Source organism: Callithrix jacchus, chromosome 18 (assembly GCF_049354715.1).
Source record: "Callithrix jacchus isolate 240 chromosome 18, calJac240_pri, whole genome shotgun sequence".
NCBI lineage: Eukaryota > Metazoa > Chordata > Mammalia > Primates > Cebidae > Callithrix > Callithrix jacchus.
This window is the reverse complement of record NC_133519.1, coordinates 43,279,796-43,303,408: the sequence shown is the minus strand read 5'-3', so window position 1 is coordinate 43,303,408 and position 23,613 is coordinate 43,279,796. Positions and strand designations below refer to the sequence as shown.

Genomic DNA, 23,613 nt, shown 5'->3' with positions numbered 1-23,613 from the left:
TCTTTAATAACATCAAATCAGTTTTCTCACATTTTTTTCTTCACAGCAGATAAACATTTTTTCAAGTCCTAAATAGAACTCCATATATAAACAAGTTTTTAAAAGCTGCTCTTGCTAAAGCTAGGGTTGAGGGCCAAAGGCACCATCAACCAGACTCCCCATCAATCTTTCCATTGCCTATCTGTGGCAGCAGAGGCACTTCAAGAAGCCCAAAATTCTGTTCGATATAGTTTAAAAACCAACTAAGTTGTTCACTGTGGTCTCTTCCAGTTCTAAAATTCACTACGCACCAAAGCCAAAAGTCTCCTATTCCTTATCCATATAGTTTAAATAGAAACTCTGACACACTATTTAGAAAATTAGTACATGAAATGTGCTCAAAGTTTGCATTAAATACCATGAGAAATGAAAAACATCTAATTCTGTTGGTATATCTAGACTGTAAAACATGATTTTAAAAGTTTTCAAAGTAAACATCCTCAAAATTATATATTCACAATATCTTGAAATATCAACAATAATACTATTTACAGTCACAAGCTCTATGAGCTACATCTATTCATCCAGTTTCCACAACTACTTTTAGAAATTAGAAGTATAAATGATTAAGAACTAATTGACACATTCTTCATTAATTTATCTTCACATCCCATGGAATATATCTGCTAGTCTGACTTAATACAACACTGATAAAGAGAAAAATAAAAAGATTCATACCTTTACGGAGATTTTTGTATAGGTTCTCAATAGTTAAAAGCATGTTATTTTCCATAAATAATCCAAATACAGCCAACCAATGTTTTTTAAAGCACTGTAGTAAATGTAGTAGAGTCCACGGTGGTTTCAGGTACAGGATCTAAAGAGCATGTAGAAAATAATTAACACCTCTAGTTTTATTATTACTATTACAAAAAAGAACCTACTTAGGAATTCCTACATATATGTAGTTAGCTGAATTCTTTTAAAATTAAAACATGTAAAGTCAATCATAACATAAAAATGCTAATTACATTGCAAATTGCTTTTGTAAAACTCATTGTATTATTAATCTTTACAGTTTCAGAAACTATATGTGCAAAAAAGAAAACATAGTTCTAATCAGAGGAAGCATAGTTTTCATTAGCAAAGGTCCTTTAATCTACTTGTCAACACAGTCATCTCTATGAGAAAATTATCAAAATATTTCATATAACTGGGGGAAAATCCATACAGAAAAAAGATGTCTACTAAAAAGATTGATCATTTAGTTCTATAAGATGTCAACACTTCCTTTTCTGAATCATTCATATATATGCAATTACTTTCCTTATCCCTACTATGAGATATCAACATTCCTAGTATCTTCTGATAATTCGTTGTCATTTTGGTTCAACTTTGATAATATAATCAAATAGCAAATACACCATCCTGGCAAATATTAGAATCTCACTGAATAGCTGGAATAGATATAAGCTATGATGGATGGGAAATCATATTTCTCCTAGCTATAAAAGTGAACAGCAAACGAACATTAAACTGAACTTTTAAAACCACTGTTGTTAAATTTGGTGTTTTACTGATTATTGAAAAGGTGTGAATCCAAAAAAATTCAAAATATCTTGCTAAAACAATCAATGTATACTCTGATTCTTATATTTACATGGCACAAGCCAAAATATATACTTCTTTTTGTGAACATATTGGTAGGGAGATTCCTTATATTAGACATTTTGACTCAAATTAAATAAATAAGTTTTTCTAAGTTCAATTTAAGCACCATGGGACAGTGCATTCGACACACAACATATGCAAAATAATTATCTGTCAACTCAAAAAAAAGAATAGCATATATTCCTAACCTTTAAGAAATGTCCATCATCTAGCTGTAAAAAACTATTTCAAAAATTTGAAGAAAAATGTAACATGATACAGATTATTCAATAAAACTTATGCATTTTATACAAATAATATTTCTTAAGAACAAATCTTCAGCAATAGAAATGATTTTTGCAAATAACAGAGTTGAACTAATCACCTCCATCCAGAGATTTCCAAAAGCAATTTTCATTTCTGTTTCTAATATTGTAGATAAACCTGTTCCAAGAGATTTTTCAAGATCAGATACAATGCTCTCAAGTAGAATGGACAGTCCAGAATTTGTAGATTCTTCTTTAAAACTCTCTTTCAAGGATGTTGTTTCTTTAAAGCAAATAGTTGTAGACTTTATTTAGAATACTAACAGTAAATATTATACATATATAATTGGTATATGGCCATAAACAATAAACATTTGATGTATATAATTAAATTTGAATTATATATACAAAAAAACAATATTTTCAAAACAATATTTAGAAACATGTATTTCTACTATAGTTGGCAATATAAATATATTACTTTAACAAATGCTTTATCTTTTCAAAAGGCAATTAAATGTTTTTACTCAAATAAAAATGTAAGAAATATATGTGATATTTTAACACATAATGTAATTTTATTATGTTTCAAAAAGAGTTACGAGAATGCCTTGGATTTATTCACAACAAAAAAATCAAGAACTATGGATCAAAATGGGTTTTTTCCAAAATGGAGTATTTTTCTAAACTCAGCCCATATCAATAAATTTCCAACTTAACCACCTTCATGACTTCCTCTTTTAAAAAAGAACATTTATTATTTTAAGTGATATCATTTCATTAACATTACGTTTTAGATACTTTAAAACAACTGTAATTTTATTATGGTAAAATTCAAAATATTAAGTGGCTGATCTCTGCAAAGTGAACAAGCAAAAGGCACACTACCCTTGAAAAATGGTAAACTAGAATATGCTGTTCCTTCAAAGGCCATTTTGAATATTATGACAAAATCTTATACTATTTCCAAAAGGAGCAAATAAGTAGCATATATGTATATATGAATATTTATACAATTATATATAAAATTCATATATATTAGAGACTTTAATAATCATTTTCCCCAAAGAGGGAAAAGGTGGGACGTACTTATAAATAATGTCAAATTTAATATAATATTCCTTCAAATATCAAGCTACAAAACAGATTATTCTGGTGAAAAAAGAAATGAAATAATCGTATTGTCCTTAGTTGTTTTTTTGTTTTTTAAGACGGAGTTTCGCTCTTGTTACCCAGTTGGAGTGCAATTGCACAATCTCAGCTCACTGCAACCTCCGCCGCCAGGGTTCAAGCAATTTTCCTGCCTCAGCCTCCAGAGTAGCTGGGATTACAGACACCTGCCACCACGCCCAGTTAATTTTTTGTATTTTTAGTAGAGACAGGGTTTCCCCATGTTGGCCAGGAAACTCCTAACCTCAGGTAATCCACATGTCTTGGCCTCCCAAAGCGCTGGGATTACAAGTGTAAGCCACTGTGCCTGGCCTGTTACTTCTTAATTATTCATTTAAAATTTTAAAAAAGAAAACTATTACTATATTCCAATAAGTTTCTCTATTACTTGCTGAGTTTTTACCATATTAATAGAAGGCTTTAAATAGAAAGCCAATTTAAAAAAAGGAACTAAAAAATTATCTCTATGTTATCTCCTATAACTGCTATTAATTTAAAAGGAATATTCTGTTTCACTTGAAGAAAATGAAGGTAAAAAACAAAGGTATACTCTGCAAGGTACAAATCAGCATGCACACAGTGATTATAAATATGTAAAAATGTATGAGTGTGCAGACAAAAACATCAAATTAATTCGTAAAAGAACATGTAGAAAGTAACAATGCTAATTATGTTTCTCTTGGATTACCATTATAATTTTCATTTATTTCAATGATTTACATGCCAGCAAGTATTCCAAATGTTATTTTAAACATACAAGACAAAAATTTACTATCGATTCTAATGTTATAAATAATCTTAGTGTATAAAATAAGACATATTTCTAATTATTATACAGTAAAAATACTACCTGCTTTCAACTGTTCCTTAGAAATACCAGGCTGATGACACACATCTGTGTTCAGAGATAAGCGTAATAACTCTGCACTCAATTCTTCTTTACTGAGTGACTTCACACCACTTACTAGGCCTTTGTTTCTTAAGTTTCTATCATCCCTAAGGTTGGGATTAGGAGGAAAAAAATATTTTTTGTAAGATAAACCACATGACAACTCAAAACACAAGAGATTTAGTCAGAGGCAGGTGATTCTCAGCCTATACATTGAGAAAGGATAACAACTTTTTTTTAAAAAAAGTAGAGAAGATAAAGGAATTTACACAGTCACATCATATGAGCTTTGGATACTAGGCATCATTCTAAAGCGCTTTATATATATATACTTATCTATTTATCCTCACAACAAACTTCTGAGGTAGAAATAGTATTAACTTTACTCCCATTTCACAGATGGAAAATTGGGGTGTAAAGAGGTTAAATAACTTGTCCAAAGTTATACCTGGTAAGTGGGAGCTAGATTTGAACACAGGAATGTGATTATCAGAGAAATAAACAGAGATCTATATATGAGAAATAATTTACAGTGGGCAGCCAAGTACAAATTTACTCAGATTAAGCATAAGACAAATAGCATGAACTTGCCGTTTGCTGAAAGAAGCCAGATTCGAACACAGTGCATGAGACCAGTTTATGAGATTACAGAGAAAGCCAAGGGCATTAAAAAACAGAAGGACATTTAAGGGCTTCAATGGGGAAATGACATGATCAGATCTGTGTTTATTAAACTGTTCCAGAGGCCAGTAGGCGTCTAGCTTCCGTCAATGGCAGAGTAGCTTGGCCACATTAACACTCCTACAAATGAGAATTATAAAACCTAGACCTTCCCAAAAAATTAACTATTTGAAGGTACTAGAGAGCAACAAAATGTAGGCACAAGCTGGAGTGAGAGTCTACCCTGAAGACACAGAAATGCATAGTGAGAACTACAAGTCTCTTTTTACCTGAGGGCATTTCCCAATTCATAAAGAGTGACTAGTATTAGTGGCTTGAAATGTCAAAGAACCACGTTCAAGGTTGACCAGGGCAGCTAGAAAGTTAAGGGAGAAACCAAAGACAAGAAATACAGAGCAAGTAAGCCCCAAAATCTGCATATAAATTATGCCCAGAAAAAAACAACATACTGCCAACAGTTAAAGTAATCAGCAGAACTAGACTCAGATACAACACAGATATTGAAGCTATCTGACAGCAAATTTAAAGTAATTTTTATTAATATGTTAAAGGCACTAATGGAAAAGGTGGGAGAAGGGAAAATCAAGCAGTTTTGCAGAGATGAAAACCATAAGAATGAAATGGAAGTGCTAGCAATAAAAAAACACAGTAACAAAAAAAAAAATGAATGCCTTGAACAGGCTTGTCAATAAACTTGACAAAGGCAAGCAAAGAATCAACAAACTTGAAGGGAAGTCAAAAGAAATCACCCAAACTGAAACAAAAAGAGAATAAAAGATTTTTTTAAGTATCCAAGAGCTTATGGGACAATATATACAATGGCAATATCCTTATACTACCTGTGAAGCAGTATAGTATTTGCAGGTAGACTTTGATAAGTAAAGACGTACATTGTAATTACTAAGACAACCATAAGAAGTTTTTTCCAAAAGTATAAATAAGTAAACAATAGAGACAAAAGGGTATGACTAAAAATGCACAATTAATCGAAAAGAGAAAAAGGAAGAAAAGAACAGATGGAACAAAACAAATAGAAAGTGGCAAAATGATAGATTTTAATCCAACAAATTAAATGTGTATGGTCTAAACTTACCAATTAAAAGACAGAAATTGTCAGATTGGTCAAAAAAGAACCAACTATATGATGTCTACAAGAAACTAACTATACAGACATAGATGGGCTAAAAGTAAAAGGATACCAAAAGATATACCATGTAATTATTAATCAAAAGAAAGTTGGAATAGCTGCATTAATACTAGACAAATAAGACTTTAGGACCAGGAATATTGTCAGAACCAAAAAGGACATTATATAATTATAAAAGAATAAATTCTCCAAGAAGACAAGCACAAACAATCTTAGATGTATATGCATCTCACTGCAAGTTTCCATCTTTCTGCCTGAGTGAATTCTCTAATTCATCAATGGCTTTACCACAACAGAAAGCCGTAGCTTTAGTGGCTTTCACGATATGTGAAGCAAAACAAACAGATCTGAAAGGAGAAACAGACAAATCCACAATTATAGTTGGAGACTTCAATACTCCTTTCTCAGTGATGATAGAAAAAGCAATCAGTGTTCTTTAGGTCTTCTGTAACCTTACTATCAACCAACTTGACCTAATTAAAATTTATAGAATACTCCACCCATAAGAGCAGAATACACATTCTATTCAAGGGTACAGAAAACACTCACTAAAACAGACTATATTCTTGGCCACAAAACAAACTTTAACAAATTTACGAAATCATGTAAATTATGTTCTCAATTCGTAAAGAAATCAAACTACAATTCAGTTTTTAAAAAAGTATCTAAAAATTTGCAAAAATACAGAATTAAGAAACAAATGTCTAAATATCCTATGGGTCAGAGAAGAAGTTGCAAGGGAAATCATAAAGTATATTGAATAGAATGAAAATGAAAACACAACATATTAAAATTTGTGGGATACAACTGCAGAAGTGCTTAGAGGACATTTATATCAGTACCAAATAAACGATCTAAGTTTCTATGTTAAGAAACAAGAAAAAAAAGAGCACAAAAGGTCAAGAGAGTATGTTCTGGGCCAGGCACAGTGGCTCCTGTCTGTAATCCCAGCACTTTGGGAGGTTGAGATGGCTGGATCACCTGAGGTCAGGAATTTGAGACTAGCCTAACCAACATGGCGAAATCCCACCTCCACTAAAAATACAAAAATTAGCCAGGTGTGGTGGCACTCACCTGTATTCCTAGCTAGTTGGGAGGCTGAGACAGGAGAATCACTTGAACCTGGAAGGTGGAGACTGCAGTGAGCTGAGATGGTGCCACTGTACTCCAGCCTGGGTGACAGAGTGAGACTCCATCTCAAAAAAAAAAAAAGAGGAGTTAACAATGTGTTCTATATATTGACAGGATGCAAGCTACACCATTGCATCCATATATCAGCATTGTATAGTTGTGATTTGTACATTTCCTCAGCTACTCGGGAGGCTGAGGAAGGAGGATTGCTTGAACCCAGGAGTTTGAGACCAGCCTGGACAACACAGCAAGACCCTGTTTGTAAAAAATAAAACCAAAGAAGACCACACAGGACTGGTTAATTCACTATATATAGATTATGAAGAAAAGGCAGGTATCAAAGTTTATTCCCTGGTTTCTGGCTTTAGCAAATGGGTGGGAAGTGACCCTTTTTATTCAGGCGGAGAAGAGTTGAGAAGAAAAACTCAAGAGTTCATTTACAGAAATTATAGGTTTCAGATGTCTATAGACATCCAAGAGATATCAAATAAACAGTTGAATAAAGTAGTCTGGAGTTTGGAAGAGCAATATGCATTGTAGACATTAATTGTGTTGCTGGTCCAGACTTAGGATTGTAAATGTAAGCACTTAGAATGATGCATAATATGTACGTGTTACAGAAGTTTTTCCAATTATACTATCACTATCAATTGACGTAATCATCATCCATTTTAAGTAACAAAAAAAATATGTCCTAACAATAGTAGGTATGACTTATACAATACACATGATTATCACTATTTTTTTTTTTTTTGAGACAGAGTCTCGCTGTGTCGCCCAGGCTGGAATGCACTGGCGAAATCTTGGCTCATAACAACCTCCACCTCCTGGGTTCAAGTGATTATTCTGTCTCAGCCTCCCAAATAGCTGGAGCTACAGGAATGTGCCACCATGCCAGACTAATTTTTGTATTTTTAGTAGAGACGGGGTTTCACCATGTTGGCCAAGCTGGTCTCGAACTCCTGACCTCATGATCCGCCTGCCTCGGCCTCCCTAAGTGCTGGGATTACAGGTGTGAGCCACTTTGCCCAGCCAGATTATCACTATTTAAAGAAAAAGCAAACAAACAAACCAAAAAAAGAGAGAGGAAAAAAAAAAGGCTCACCACTTGGAATGTGACTATGCCACAATTAAAAGTAAGGTTTGGGTGTACATTTTCAGTCACTAAAAACAGTATGTCTGTTAATACCCAAAAACAGTGAATGTATAAATAATGCAAATTGATACAGTGTTGTCAATTTAATTTTCATTTTAAGCTGAACTAAAAAAATAATTACACAACAAAGAATTACTTCTCAAATTTATCTCAAATCAAAATGTTTTAAATATTGCCATTTCTATTTCAGCCTTCAACAAACTCCAAAGTAATATGTCCTAGATCAAAATATAATTTAAAACAAATAGATAGAAATCTCTAATATTTCCTTTAATAGCAAAAAGAATAACATTATCTTTGAAGACAGCCAAAATAACAACACTGACAAGAACGTTTGCAAGAAACATCTGAGGGCTACTGATTTCTATAATCACTCCATTTCACATAAAGAATTTGAGCATGTTAATGAAGCTATAAAAACTCCATTTTGCAGTGAATAAAATGCAGATTAGAACTGCAAATTTCAAAGCATGATGTAGGCTGATTTAAAAAAAAACTGCAAATTAAAATTGCTCTTCTGTCGCTTCAGAACTTTTTCTCATACATGACGAATAAAATTTTGTTTAGCATTATCTTAGTTTTATCTTTGAACTAAGTTATGGAAAGGGAAGTAGAAAGGGCAGATGCAGGGAGAAGGGAGAATACTCTCATCGAGCTCTTACTATATACTAGGCACTATTCTAAGTCCTTTATATATATTAACGGATTAAATACTCATAATAATATCATGAGGCAGGTATTATTATTCTCCCTGCTTATTTCACGGGAGGAAGTTAAGTTAAGCAACTTGTCCACGGTCTCAAAGCTTGGATCTAGGACTCCAAGCCAGGCAATCTAACTCTATAACAGGCACCCAGCACACAACTCCATCTAAACTACCCTACCTCCACCTCACCAACAAATAAGTAAACAAATTTCTTGTCTCATGACTCAAACATCCTGTCAGATTCTGATTTATAAATATTTTGGAGGGATACAAAGTTGTCTTCTCCCCTGCTTTTTCAAGTTTTCTAAATAGTATAAAAATTAAGTTGAAACTAAACTTCAGCTACTTGAGATATCATTCATCTAGACCTCACACATTATAAGAATATCAGATACAAGTGGGTATGCTTACTGGCAGATTTGGAAAATTATATACGTTTTTGATCTCTGGTATGCTGGATACAGTGTGATGTTTTTTAATTATTTGGTTTAAAAAATATAAAGAATAAAATGACTATGAAACTCACGTGCACAGAATAACAAAGGAACAAGGGAATAATTCCTGATGCTGAAGACAGCATTTTAGTACTCGATCATCATTGTTCTCATCACTCAATCCATCTGCAAATTTAGTAAAGACAACCATTAATAAGTACTCTAGAAATGTGGGTGCCACAGAAATAATCTAGGCTGTATTTACAAATCACAAATATACAGAGATTTAAGTTACTTAGGTATGATACTATGATGGTAGACACAAGTCATTATACATTTGTCCAAATCCACAGAGTGTACAAACGCCAAGAGTGAACCTAACATAAACTATGAACTCTGGGTGGTAATGATGTGTCAATGGAGGTTCATCAATTATAGCAAAGGTACCACACCAGTGAAGGATACTGATAATCGGGAAGCTATGCTTGTGTCGGGGCCGGAAGTATGTGGAAAATCTTGATGTCTTTTGTGCAATTTTCCCATGAAGCTATAACTACTCTCAAAAAATCTATTAAAAATATATGTATCTCAGCCAGGTACAGTGGCTCACGCCTGTAATCCCAGCAATTTGGGAGACTGAGGCAGGTGGATCACTTGAGGTCAGGAGTCTGAGACCATCCTGGCCAACATGGTGAAACCCCCATCTCTACTAAAAATACAAAAATTAGCCAGGCTTTGGGGCAGGAACCTGCAATCCTAGCTACTTGGAGTCTGAGGCAGGAGAATCACTTAAACCCGGGAGGCAGAGGTTGCAGTGAGCTGAGATCACACCACTGTACTCCAGGTGAGACTCCAACTCAAAAAAAAAAAAAAAAAAAATATATATATATATATATATATATATATATATATGAGTGTGTGTGTGTGTCTGTGTGTGCTACTGTGATATATGTCTTCTCTTATATATATGAAAGAAAAAACTTTCATATATTAAAAAAAAAAGAATCCACATGTAGCTAGTGGCTACTGTACTGCACGGTGCAGGTGTAAGGGAACCCTCTGCAGATTTCTAGAGCTCTCTTTTTCTTAAGAAGCTCTCTCCTCTTAAATACTCTGCCCCACAAATTCTAGCTGCCTTGGCTTCTCATCCCTACCTCTATCTCCTCAATTCAAGATTGCCAGCTCTGTATGCATCTCCCTCCCTACCTTGTGCTACCTTCTTAGTCCCACCCGAGTCCTGCTGACAAAAAAAAAAAAACAAAAAAAAGAAAAAACTTTAAAAGATGAAGACAAGAAAGTAAAATAATTTTTTTAAACTCTAAATCTAAAATTCACATAGCATATACTTGTAGATTTAATGTGGTTAGTTCACTAATAGAATGGACTAGGATATGGCTATTAGTAAACTCAAAGGAAAGAAATGTGATCAGAAGGCTAAGTGTCAGATCAGAAACCATAAACTATGAACTCTAGTATCAATTCAGTCACTTACAGATTATAAGTAACTTAACATTTTCTCAGCTTAAGAAGTCTGTGAACTAATAAGCAATTGTTCTACCAGCAACTGAACTAGTTCCTGTGTCTGCTCTTCCTTAATCTCTAAAGCAATACAAGTAGAGATATACAGGAGAAAGAAATATGAGCCCTAGGCAGGTAATGTAAAAAGTAATTCCTAACAAATATTAATCAGTTGCTAACAGGTTGTCCTCTGGCATTCTCTAAGCCTCAAAACCTGTAGCAAAAATTCCGTTTTTGTAAAAATAATGCAGGCCAGTTGGGGTGGTGCCTATAATCCCAACATTTTGGGAGGTTGAGGCAGGAGGATCGCTTGAAGTAAGGATTCCAAGATCAGTCTGGGCAACACAGAGAGACTCTGTGTCTATAAAACAACAAGAACAACAACAAAATAGCCAGGTTCAGTGGCACACTTCTGCAGTCCTGTAGTCCCAGCTACTCAGGAGGTTCAGGAAAGAGGATCACTTGAGCTCAGGAGTTCAAGTCTACAGTGAGCTATGATCATGCCACTGCACTTCAGCCTGGGTTCAGGGTGCAACCTCATCTCTAAAAAAAATTAAGAATAAAACAGGCCAGGCTCGGTGGCTCATGCCTATAATCCCAGCATTTGGGGAGGCTGAGGCAGGCAGATCACGAGGTCAGGAGTTCAAGACCAGCCTGGCCAATAAGGTGAAACCGCATCTAAACTAAAAATAAAAAATTAGCCAGGCATGGTGGCACGTGCCTGTAGTCCCAGCTACTCTGGAGGCTGAGGAGAAGAATCCCTTGAACCCAAGAGGCAAAGGTTGCAGTGAGCTGAGATCACGCCACTGCACTCCAGTCTGGGAAACAGAGCAAGATTCTGTCTCAAAAAAAAAAAAAAAAATTAAGACTAAAATAATAATAATAATAATGCAATGTGTAGAGTTAGGACAAAAGATAGTATTTCCCATACTACCTACCTGAGAACTCCCTAGCATACTTAATAATACAGAATGCAGGACCACACCCCAAATATATTTCTGGGTAAGATTCCATGAGGCCTGGACCCAGACACAAATGTAGGCTCTCAGCCAGTCTCTTATACACTAAAATTTAAGACATACTAGCCAATCAGTCTGAATCTTCTTCCCAGTTTATCATCATTTTTCTCTCTACTTCTGACCTATGTTACTTAGTCCTCTAATCCTTCAAATTAGAAAACTCATTCATTCATGCAATGAATATGTATATAGGGCGTAATTTGTGCCAGATCCCCATGCTAAGCAGCTGGATGTGCAAAGACAAACTCTTTGGGAGTTCACAATGATGAAATCTAGACACAGTTCACTATGTCAGGACATGAGCACAAGGAAGATGGGATTACATTTCTTGATCAAACGACCAGTAAACCAGACATACATATATCACAGTAGCCAATTTTACTGAAATTCAGAGAGTCAATGCCATGAATAGTGCAAAATGTGTAATTCAAACTCATTAGTTAACTCTAAACAATTCCACAGATAAAAGGAGGATTAAAGGTAACAGTGTACTGCTCTAAAGGTATCAAAGTTCAAGATTATCAGTAGTACCACTTTTTCTAAGATATATGGAGCTGAAAAGTATACTTAAATGGTAAGACTATTCATGAAATATGTAATTATTCAAAAAATACTCTTGAGCATCTGTACAGGTACTGTTCAAAAGTGAACAAAATAAAGACTCTGGAAACAGACCAGTCTGGGTTTGAATCCTTGTTTTCCCACTTACTAGGTATGTATCCTTGGGTAGTTTTTAATCATGAAGAGTAAATGAGAATGTATATAAAGTACTTGGCCCAGTGTATGGCAATAGTGAATGCTTGAAAGTACCATGTGCTTACTACTTACGACTCAGCTTGGCCAGGCACGGTGGCTCACTCCCAAATCCTAGCACTTTGGGAGGCCGAGGTGGGCAGATCACTTAAGGTCAGGAGTCTAAGACCAGACTGACCAACATGGTGAAACCCCATCGCTACTAAAATATATATTAAAAAAAAGAAATTAGCCAGGCATGATGGCACATGCCTGTAATCCCAGCTACTTGGGAGGCTGAGGCAGGAGAATCACTTGAACCTGGGAGGCAGGGGTTGCAATGAGCCAAGATCACGCCATTGCACTCCAGCCTGGGCAACAAAAGTGAAACTCCATCTCAAAAAAGTAAAAAAAAAAAAAAATTTAAAAATTAAAAAGATTCAGCTTAAATGGCACAATATCAATGATCTCTACTCATACAGAATTAAAAAAATAAATTATATATAAATTATAGTTATTAAGATTTTTAATATTTAATAGAATTTAATCTCCTCAACAGCAGGGTTTATCTTTCTCATTCACTGTTACAGGCCCAACACTTGGAACAGTGGTACAAATACTGGGCAAACAAATGAATCAATAAAAATACAATAAAATACAGAACAAATGTCTGATTGAGGGAGTAGCAGATAACCATCTTTTGTCTTTCATTATTTTTAACCTTATTAATAAAAACATATACAATTTTATTGACTGGGTGTGGCAGTTCACGCCTCTGGGCCAAGGGAGGCCAAGATGGGTGGATCACCTGGGGTCAGGAGTTCGAGACCAGCCTGGTTCGAGACCCCCTCTACTAAAAATACAAAACTCAGCCAAGAGTGGTGGTACACACCTATAACCCCAGCTACTCAGGAGGCTGAGGCACAAAAAGCACTTGAACCCAAAAGGCAGAGGTTGCAGTGAGCTGAGATCACACCATTGCACTATAGCCTGGATGACAGAGCAAGACTCTATCTCAAAAAAAAAAATTCTTTAAAATTCTGGAAAACACAGAAAATATAAAGAAAATTAAAATAACTGATAAATCCACCAGGTAAATATCACCTCTATTCATCACTAATAAGCATATGTACATAATTAAATAAATTTAGAATTATACTTCATATATTTTTAATCTTATGTGTGTTTTTATTTAAAATGATATATCATTAATGTTTTTCAAATATAGTGTCCTCTTGTGTGGCTATAGCAATATATGTAACTTTTCCAAGTGTTATACTGGTTGATTCTAATTTTTTATTGTTATATAAATAATGCTATAATGAACATTATTTATATTAATAACTGCCTGCATCTCTTACTTTTTTTAGGATACATTTCTAGAAAGATAATTACTATCCTTAGGCTTATTCAAGCACATTGCTAAATACTGCTCTTCTACAAAGTTACCAATTCAAAATCAAAGCAGTGCAGCACTGTGAATCTTCCTAGCAGGTTGGGAGAGTGTAGCTTTCTAAACTTAGAAGCAATAAAAAGAAATCAGACATTTAAAAAGTGATAGATGAGTCTTATCAATCTGTATAAGCTTTCCATATAATGAGGACAGAAGAGAATCATTGTCTATTCTGAATCATAAGCTATTAAAAGTAGTTTAATACATTAACTCAACCACTCTTCACAACCATTTTATGACACGGAAGTTATTTCCTCTCATTTCATTTATTCAGTTTCTTCACTTTAACTTTCCCCAGGTTATCTTATAAACCCAAGTTGATCATATTTCAAATCCTATGTTCCTCTCACTATAATAAATACTATAGCAAATAAATACAATTTTGAAAATAGTTAAGGACAAAGCTAAAATTATAGTCAACTAAAGCTGCTCGACACAGACCATCTGCACTCAAAATTCATAAGCATTATATCTGGAACATACTAAGAGCTAATAAATATTTGTTTAGATAATGAATGAATGGTAGAGACCCTTTTTTCTTCAAAATTTTAAGACTAAACAAAAATTTAACACTAAAACAATTCAGCTTAAGATGAATCTAATCGTAGCTTTTAAAGCCTTATCATAGTTGATACCAAAAAAAGATTCCTCTTTTTTTTTTGAGATGGAGTTTTGCTCTTGTTGCCCAGGCTGGAGTGCAATGGTGCAATCTTGAGTCACCACAACCTCCACCTCCTGGGTTCAAGAGATTCTCCTGTCTCAGCCTCCTGAGTAGCTGAGATTTCAGGCATCCGCCACCACGCCTGGATAATTTTGTATTTTTTACTAGAGATGGGGTTTCTCCATGTTGGTCAGGCGGGTCTCAAACTCCCAGCCTCAGGTGATCCGCCCGCCTAGGCCTCCCAAAGTGCTGAGAGTACAGGCATGAGACACCATGCCTGGCCTGGATTCCTCTTAAGATGAATTCTTTCAAATCTTATGGTGAATATGGGTGCAGTAGACAGTACAAGTCCATGGTATTTAAAGTAATGTAAACTTATATATATAAATAATTCTGAGCTGGGAAGAAACAAATTTTTAGAGAATGAAATAAATCTTCTAAATAGATATATAAAACTTCACAGAAAAAACAGTATTCTTTTACATATATTTTTCCATAAAATTATATAAAACATAAAGAACATAGCTTCTAAGACTAAAGCCATTTTTTAAATGACTTAAAAGAAACTAATAAGGAAAAAAATTAAATGAGGGGAAAATCCATAAACATTTATTGTAAAAACACAACCTTATTACCAATTCTGACAAACCACAGTTAAACAATATCTGTCTCCACAGTACATTAACTGCATGCGGTGATATTAACAGACTAGAAACCCAGATCACTTACTTCATTCATCACTCAGCAACGCTATTTTTAAAAAAGGAGTCCAAGGTTCTATGATATAGACAAGTATGCATGCACAACTATATAGTCACTATCTGTGAAATATAGACATAACCTAAGAAAGTCTATGAGAAACAGAAAAATAGAAATTAAAGACTCCTAAACTAAGCCACAAATCATCACAATGCCCCTTCCATTTCACATTCCAATGGGTTTAGATGTTTTAAAAGTTTTGCACCACTTCCCTCCAATAATGAGTCTGCACCCAAACAAGTATTAACCAGGAGGCACCCTGAGAGAACAATACTTACAATGTTTCTGGGATGCAAGTTGTATTGATTGACCCCATAGCTTTCTATCTTGATTTTTGAGACTGTCATGGATGAAATGAATTGCAGGTATAGCTTTGTGCTGAGCGTGTTTTAGTAGTTTTCCTTCCTTCATACGATCTAGCTCTTGCATAACAACCCAGGGAATTATTAACACAAGTTTGTCAAAACCTAAAAAATACAGATTTCTTAGAATTCAACAAAAATTTATTGAGCTACTAAATGGAATTGCTGTAGGAGAGGTGAAAGCCTGAAAGCACACAGTCCCTACCTTTAAGAAATTCACAATAAATTGAGAGACAATATATCAAAAAATTGAAATTAAAAAGAGCATCATGTGTCAAAAGAATGTTAAAAAAGTAAGTACTCTTGGAGATCAAAAAAAGAGTTTAGATTGCTAATTTAACCTGTAAAAGCTTTTTTTAAACTTAGAACACCGAATGTGCTTAATGCATAGCATATCCAAATGGAGACATGTTCATGAGAAAAAAAGTCACACCACAGTTAATATAAAATATCAACTCAAGGAAGAAAATCAGAATCTTTAAAATATTCTGTAAATACCTGGTGTTTCTGTTGTCTTCAACATTCTAACAAATTTGAGATGATTCATCAGAATATTCGTATCAATAACAATTAGGAGCTTTCTGTCTGAAGTATTATTTGCTAGAGAAAAAGAGCAAAGATTTCATGACACTTGATAATAGACTTACATAATGACCAAGATTTTGATATCATAGAAGCACTGACAATTCAATTAAATTTAAAACACCTCTTTGTCTTGTTAATTGTATCAGAGATTACACCGTTGGCTAGACTCTCGAGCTGGTATCTATCTGGCCCATATCTTTGTTGCCAAGTAAATTTCTCCCCAATCAATTAAGGGTCCTCTGAACAGGAATGGCAACCCCTGTTTGGACTGGGAGTGGGGTGAAGAATCATCTAAGTCCAAAGAGGCAGAGAAGGTAAGGCCTGGCAAAGCAGAAATACACAGGAAACCTAGGGCCAAGACTGTGAAGAACCAGCCAAGGAGAATGTTTTTGATAGCATTCTTAAGAGAAGTCCTTTAGACAATAAACACAAAACTGTTTTTACTTCAATTCTTAAGAGAGAATAGTAATCAATGTTTAATTACCCACTAGTAGAATATTATAAATTCCTTATAAGTGGATTTTCAATGATAAACTGACTTGCCTGGGAATTAACTATGTTTCTAACATCTGTCATGGATCACTGGTAGTTGTGCACTTAGTAATTATAAGCTAATTTTAACATATTCTGAGTGAACATAATTAAAAGATAAATATGTGTAAAAGAAAATACGTAATAATACTAGCATTGTTACTGCATAGGATCATATTGCACAACTATCTGATCAACAATCAGATAAGTTAATGCAAAGGAAAACACCTGAAAGATTAAAACTGCAATGTGAATGTAAGGTAGCATTACTATTTTTTTTCTTTTTTTTGAGATGGAGTTTCACTCCTGTTGCCCAGGATGGAGTGCAGTGGCTCAATCTTGGCTCACTGCAAGCTACACCTCAGCTTCCCAAGTAGGTGGGATGACAGGCATGCGACCTGCTAATTTTTCATATTTTTAGTAGAGACGGAGTTTCACCATGTTGGCCAGGCTGGTCTCGAACGCCTGACCTCAGGTGATCCACCAACCATGGCCTCCCAAAATGGTGGGATTACAGGCGTGAGCCACCATGCCCAGTCAGCACTACAATTTTTAAAAATAGAATTTGAAATAGTATACTGACAGATTTTGGGTAACCTTCTCCCAGTAGCAAAAAAATGATCAAAATTTTACATGAACAAGAAATTCAGGATCCAAGATGGCCGATCACTAACAGCTCGGGATTGTAGCTCCCAGTGAAAGCTCAAAGAACCAGACGATGCCACACTTTTAGATGAATTTTCATCACTCACGGATCAGCCGATTCCTAGTGGAGGAGCCCCACGGGTCGCCAGCGCGACTCTTGTGACCGCCGCAGCGGCAAAGCCGGCGCCTCTGCGCAGCAGCTCTTCATGCAGAGCAAACAGGACTGCTTCCCCTACTGACTGGAGTTTGGAGCTCCGGGAAGTCAGAGCCGCTTGTTGCGGACTCAAGAGGGAAGCCAGACCAGAGATTCCCGGGCAGAAGAGCACCATCAGTCTTATCGCTGCTATTTAGGCCGCCACAGTGGGTTGCTCGGATCCCAGCACTGGGAATCAATAAATCGGACATCGACTCATAAACCTAATTAGAAAGGCGGTTCATCTACAATGAAGGGAAAAAAACAGCCTAAGAAGGCCGAGTATACCCAAAATCAGAACCCATCAGCAACGGAACAAGCCCTGATGGAAAAGGACTCATCAGCAACGGAACAAGCCCTGATGGAAAAGGACTCATCAGCAGCAGAACAAGTCCTGATGGAAAAAGACTGTGTTCCATTATCTGAAGTAGGCTTTAAAAGGTGGATGATAAGAAACTTCTGTTCTAACCCAATGTAAAGAAACTAAGAACTTTGAAAAAAGGTTCGATGAAATGATGAAAAGAATAGACAATATAGAGAGGAATACAAATGAACTTATGGAGTTGAAAAATACAACACGAGAACTTAGTGAAATATGTACAAGCTTAAATAGCCGAATGGATCAAGCAGAAGAAAGGATATCAGAGGTCGAAGACCAATTTAATGAAATAAAACGACAAGAATAGAGAAAAAAGGATAAAAAGGAATGAGCAAAGTCTTCAAGAAATATGGGACTATGTGAAAAGACCTAATATACGTTTGATTGGTGTACCTGAATGTGATGGAGAGAATGAATTCAAGCTGGAAAATATTCTTCAGGATATTATCCAGGAAAATTTTCCTAATTTAGCAAAGCAGGACACTATTCAACCCCAGGCAATACAGAGAACACCACAAAGACACTCCTCAAGAAGACCAACCCCAAGGCACATAATCATTAGATTCACCAGGATCGAAACGAAGGAGAAAATATTAAGGGCAGCCAGAGGGAAAGATCAGGTTACCCATAAAGGGAAGCCTATTAGGCTTACAGCAGATCTCTCAGCGGAAACCCTACAAGCCAGAAGAGAGTGGGGGTCAATATTCAATATACTTAAAGAACAGAACTTTCAGCCCAGAATTTCATATCCTGCCAATTTAAGCTTTACAATTGAAGGAAAAATAAAATCTTTTAGGAACAAGCAAGTACTCAGAGATTTTATTACCACCAGGCCTGCCTTACAAGAACTTCTAAAAGAAGCATTATACATAGAAAGGAACAACCAGTATGAGCCTTTCTAAAAATACACCAAAAAGCAAAGAGCATTAACATAAAGAAGAATTTACATCAACGAAAGGATAAAATAGCCAGTTAATATCAAATGGCAGTAACCCTAAATTTCAATCGACTAAATCCCCCAATCAAAAGATACAGACAAAATCTAACGGTATATCTAAAGATATACAAAGACTCAAAATAAAGGGTTGGAAAAAAACTTACCAATTAAATGGAGAGCAAAAATAAATAAATAAAAAGCAGGAGTTGCAATTCTCACAATTAATAAAATAGATTTCAAAGCTACAAGGATACAAGGGTAAAAGGATTAATGTAATAATAAGAGATCTTAACACCCAGATACATAAGACCCATAATGAGATTTAGATTCAACGAGACAGAAAACTGATAACGATATCCAGACTTGAACTCAGATCCAGAACAAATAAACTCAATAGAGCTCTCCATTTTAAACACACAAAATATATATTATCCACTTTAAACACACAAAATATTGATCGGCCATTATTGATACCCATTTTAGGAATGAAGTAATATTTCTTTTTCCCTCTTTTTCTCTTTTTCCCTCTTTTTCTTTCTCTTTCTTCTTAAAAAGAAAAAAAAAGAAATTATTACCATAATTGAAATATAGAAGAGTCCCCGGACCCCAAAGTTACCCTCAGACCCCATTCTAGTCAACCACTCCCCCATTAAAAAAAAAAAAAGAAATTCATAAATATAATACTTTCAAGCAATCAGCATTCTTTCTTCTTCTTCCTTTTTTTTTTTTTTTTTTTTTTGACAAAGGGTCTTGTTCTATTGCCCAGGCTGGAATGTAGTAGCACAATCTTGGCTCACTGCAGCAACCTCCCAAGTTCAAGCAATCCTCCCACCTCAGCCTCTTGAGTAGCTGGGATTACAGGCACATGCCACCACACCTAACTAACTTTATTTTTTGTAGACACAAGGTCTCACTATGTTGCCTAGGTTGGTCTTGAACTGCTGGGTTCAAGCCATCCTCTCACCTCAGCCTCCCAAACTGCTGGGATTACAGGTGTGAACCACTGCACCACCTACTCTGCATTATTTCTGATCAGTGCTTTACCAAGTTGAAATTGTTAAAGTGAAAACACCAAGAACAAAAAACAACTCATAATTCTAATTACTGCCTCTTGACAGAAAAAGAAAGAGAAAATATATCTAACTAATAATGTGAAATATGTAAAACAAATAAGACAAATATTGGATCTAATTTCTGTAGCTAAAAAAAATACTATTACTTTATCATTCATTTCAAGTAAGCACATTTTAACATTTTTCATTTAAATATTATAAAAACTGAATATTGGCACATTAATTCTTAGGAAAGCATAGGAGAGCATAAACATAGGAAAGCAAAATATATAGGGTATACCAGAGGAAGAATGTACGTCATCTTCCACCAAGTCAATTTCCATACTCATTAACTCTCCAGGTAAATCCACACTTTTTCCCACACGTGCAGCATGAAGCTCTTCTACTATCTGCATCTAAATTGTAAAAGACCCCAGTGAAATATTTTGAGTCACTTTGCAGATTAACAAGAGAATAAAACAATTAATTATTAATTAATTCACTTGAGATGGTTTATGGAAAGAAAAAATTTTATAAAACTTAAGGTAGTATAGTAAAAGAATAAAGATTTGTAATCACACACATGGTTTTCCAAATAGTTTTCTTCTTACCTTTGTAACCTTATGTAAGCAAACTAACAACTTTGGGTCTCATTTTGTTAATCTACAAAATAGGAATATTTAAACTCTATTTCCTTTAGGATTTTTGTGAGGAATAAAGGAAATAAGCTAGGTGAAGCTCCTTGCACAGAGCCAAATACCTAGACATTAAAATAAGTTAATTCTCACTTCATTTTAAGAGTCAAATTTTTTTTATCTTGACAATGAGCAATCTTCTTGAGATTTCTAAGACTAGTTATGAACCATCATAAACTGAAATCTAGATCTTAAAACCACACAGAAATACTTCTCTGATGTATTCTGACACAAAAAAATGAAAATACAGTCTAGCTTTAGGTCAGAGGTGAGAAACCCTTCTTCTATCAAGGAGCACCTCAAAACACAAAAATACAATTGACTGTCACAAATAAAAAGCAATTAATATAGTCTGAAAGTCTTCTTTAAATAGAAAATTACAAAGTGTTCCATGAATTGAATCTTAACTTGGGACAAGTGAACATAGAATTCTATGAAGGTCAATCAGGGGACTATAGCTGGGAAATGAAGCAACAGGTAAAAAGATAAAACACTCGTGTACTCTTGTTTTCATTTAATAATGTTTTCACCTTATTGATGATTTTTAAAATGAAGTAAAAACATGTTAATGTCCTACCAAATTTTGGTAACCCTAGGCATAAACAGGGAAAGTGTCATAATAGTAAATCAAAATTCAGATTATTTGTGGGCCCCTGGTTTCATGCTCTTTGTTCACAACAGATAACCTTACTAGAAACAAAAGTAAAAAGTCCTAAAGTATTTTCTGAATAGTTTTGGATGACTTCATAAAACCTTACATATTGATTTAGAGACATCATTGTAATTTTCATTTTATCAAGGTTTCTACAGTCATTATTTTTTATTAAAAGTAGAAGCTGTTTGACTTAATTTCATTAAAAATATCAAAGTAAATAAGAATATCAGTAACCTCTTGATCTGTATCCTGGATAGTTTCAGTTGACACTGAAGAACATGGTGCTTCAAAACTCTGAAATGAAAGTAATTTCATTAGCTAAGAATAAAGCGTAACCTAGAATAGGGTTTTTCAACCTGGTCACTATTAACCTTTGGGGTCAGACAATTCACTTTAGGGGTTGTCCTGTGCATTGTAGGATGTTTAGAAGCATAACTGACCTCTATCCTCCAGATGTCAGTGGCACTACCCACCTATCCCTACTCCCAATCTTTTCTTTTTTAAAAAAGACGGGGTATCACTCTGTCATGCAAGCTGAAGTGCAATGGCATGATCATGGTTCACTACAGCTTCAACCTCCCAGACTCAAGCAATCCTCCTGCCTCAGCCACCCAAGTAGCTGGGACCACAGGTGTGCCAACATACGTGGCTAATTATTGCATATTATGTAAAGATGGGGTTTTGCCATGTTAGCCAGCCTGGTCTCAAAACTCCTAAGCTCAAGTGATTCACCCACGTCAACCTCCCAAAGTGTTAGGATCACAGGCATGAGCCAGCACCAGCCCCACACCAATCTTGACAATCAAAAATGTCTCCTGGCATTGCCAAATGTCTTCTGAGGGGCAAAATTACCTCCAGATGAGAAACTAACCCTAGAATAGAGAAGTCCCATTCTATCAAGTCATGAAACATGGTAGAATTCCTCATATACAGATTCATAAAAATGCTATATTCTAAGAATAAAACAACATGCCACCCTAAAAAAAAGAGAAATGAATGCAAAGGTAAACAAGTTGGCCTTCAGTGGTGAAAAATTTTCATCCATAAGTAACTAAGCCATTTCTACAAGTGACACAATAAAACAACAGAAGGAATTGAGGCTAAGAAGGAAAAGCTGAAAAATGCATGATTATATTATATGTAGTTAGAGTACCAGGGGTCTGTGCTTCATTTTCTGTCTTCAAACAAAGTTTGAAAATCTCTCTCCAAATTCCAATTTTCCACTGGCAACTCTGCTGAGTGAACGAGACCTACCTGACCCTACATACAGGTGACAGGAAGCTCAGCAAAAGAACAACTGAACTAAATAATCTTCTAAGAATTCTCCAAGCTAACATGTATTTTACAGAAAGCTAGTTCTGGTATAAACTACAAAAACTCTTTTTTCTTTTTTTGAGACAGAGTCTCACTCAGTTGCTCAGGCTGCAGTGTAGCGGCATGATCTGAGATCACTACAACCTCTACCTCCTGAGTTCAAGCCATTCTTCTGCCTCAGCCTCCCGAGTAGCTGGGACTACAGATGTGCGCCATCACACCTGGCTAACTTTTGTATCTTTTGTAGAGACAGGGTTTCACCATGTTGGCCAAGCTGGTTTCAAACTCCTGACCCCAATTGATCTGCCCACCTCGGCCTCTCAAAGTGCTGGGATTACAGGTGTGAGCCACTGCACCCACCTAAATGCTCTTTCGACAATTACATCACATGGAGAAATACTTCACTGAAAATTCAGCTTCCGCCCTAACTTTCCGGCTAAATACTTTACTGGGAATTCAGCTTCCACCCAACATCAAACTTCACACGATATAATAACATATACTTCACACACATAGGCTCATTACAGTTTTACTATTCCATGACCCTGAGATTCAGAATCCCTTCTCCATGTAACTTTAAATCTTACTGATCACTGGGCACTGTGGCTCACATCTGTAATCCCAGCTCTTAGGGAGGCAGAGGTGGGAGGATAGGTTGAGCCCAGGAGTTCGAGACCTGCCTGAGCAATACAGCGAGACCCCATTCTCCACAAAAAGGAAAAAAAAAAAAAAAGACAAAAAAAAATCTTACTGATCTTTAACGTTCTCTTTAAGAAATGCCAGAGGTTATTATCAGAACTTCTTGTGGCTTTTGACATTCTACATCTCTTTATTCTCTTCCTTTGGTTCCTGTAATATTACTTTTCTCTCTGTCCATGGGCCACCTCCAGTGACTTCAATGAAGTTTCTAACAC

At 35.3% G+C, this 23,613-nt stretch overlaps 1 protein-coding gene across 15 annotated transcripts in view; it reads right to left on the bottom strand.

The window, feature by feature from the left end:
* The window catches only part of SWT1 (SWT1 RNA endoribonuclease homolog), an 86,845-nt gene that overhangs the window by 43,206 nt on the left and 20,026 nt on the right, over positions 1-23,613 (bottom strand). For 10 of the 15 annotated variants that reach the window (XR_013529009.1, XR_013529010.1, XR_013529008.1 and 7 more), the window contains 8 exons: positions 21,620-21,679; positions 20,337-20,451; positions 16,212-16,313; positions 15,630-15,818; positions 9,302-9,395; positions 3,916-4,061; positions 2,015-2,178; positions 718-856 (listed from right to left, as the gene is read on the bottom strand). Coding sequence is in view for 12 of the 15 variants with exons in the window: in XM_035280031.3 (XP_035135922.1) it covers positions 718-856; positions 2,015-2,178; positions 3,916-4,061; positions 9,302-9,395; positions 15,630-15,818; positions 16,212-16,313; positions 20,337-20,451; positions 21,620-21,679 (1,009 nt within the window). In the remaining 3 variants the exon portion in view is untranslated. The remainder of the gene's footprint in view (positions 1-717; positions 857-2,014; positions 2,179-3,915; positions 4,062-9,301; positions 9,396-15,629; positions 15,819-16,211; positions 16,314-20,336; positions 20,452-21,619; positions 21,680-23,613) is intronic. The other 5 variants (XM_054247800.2, XM_078355124.1, XM_078355125.1 and 2 more) reach the window with 2 other exon arrangements.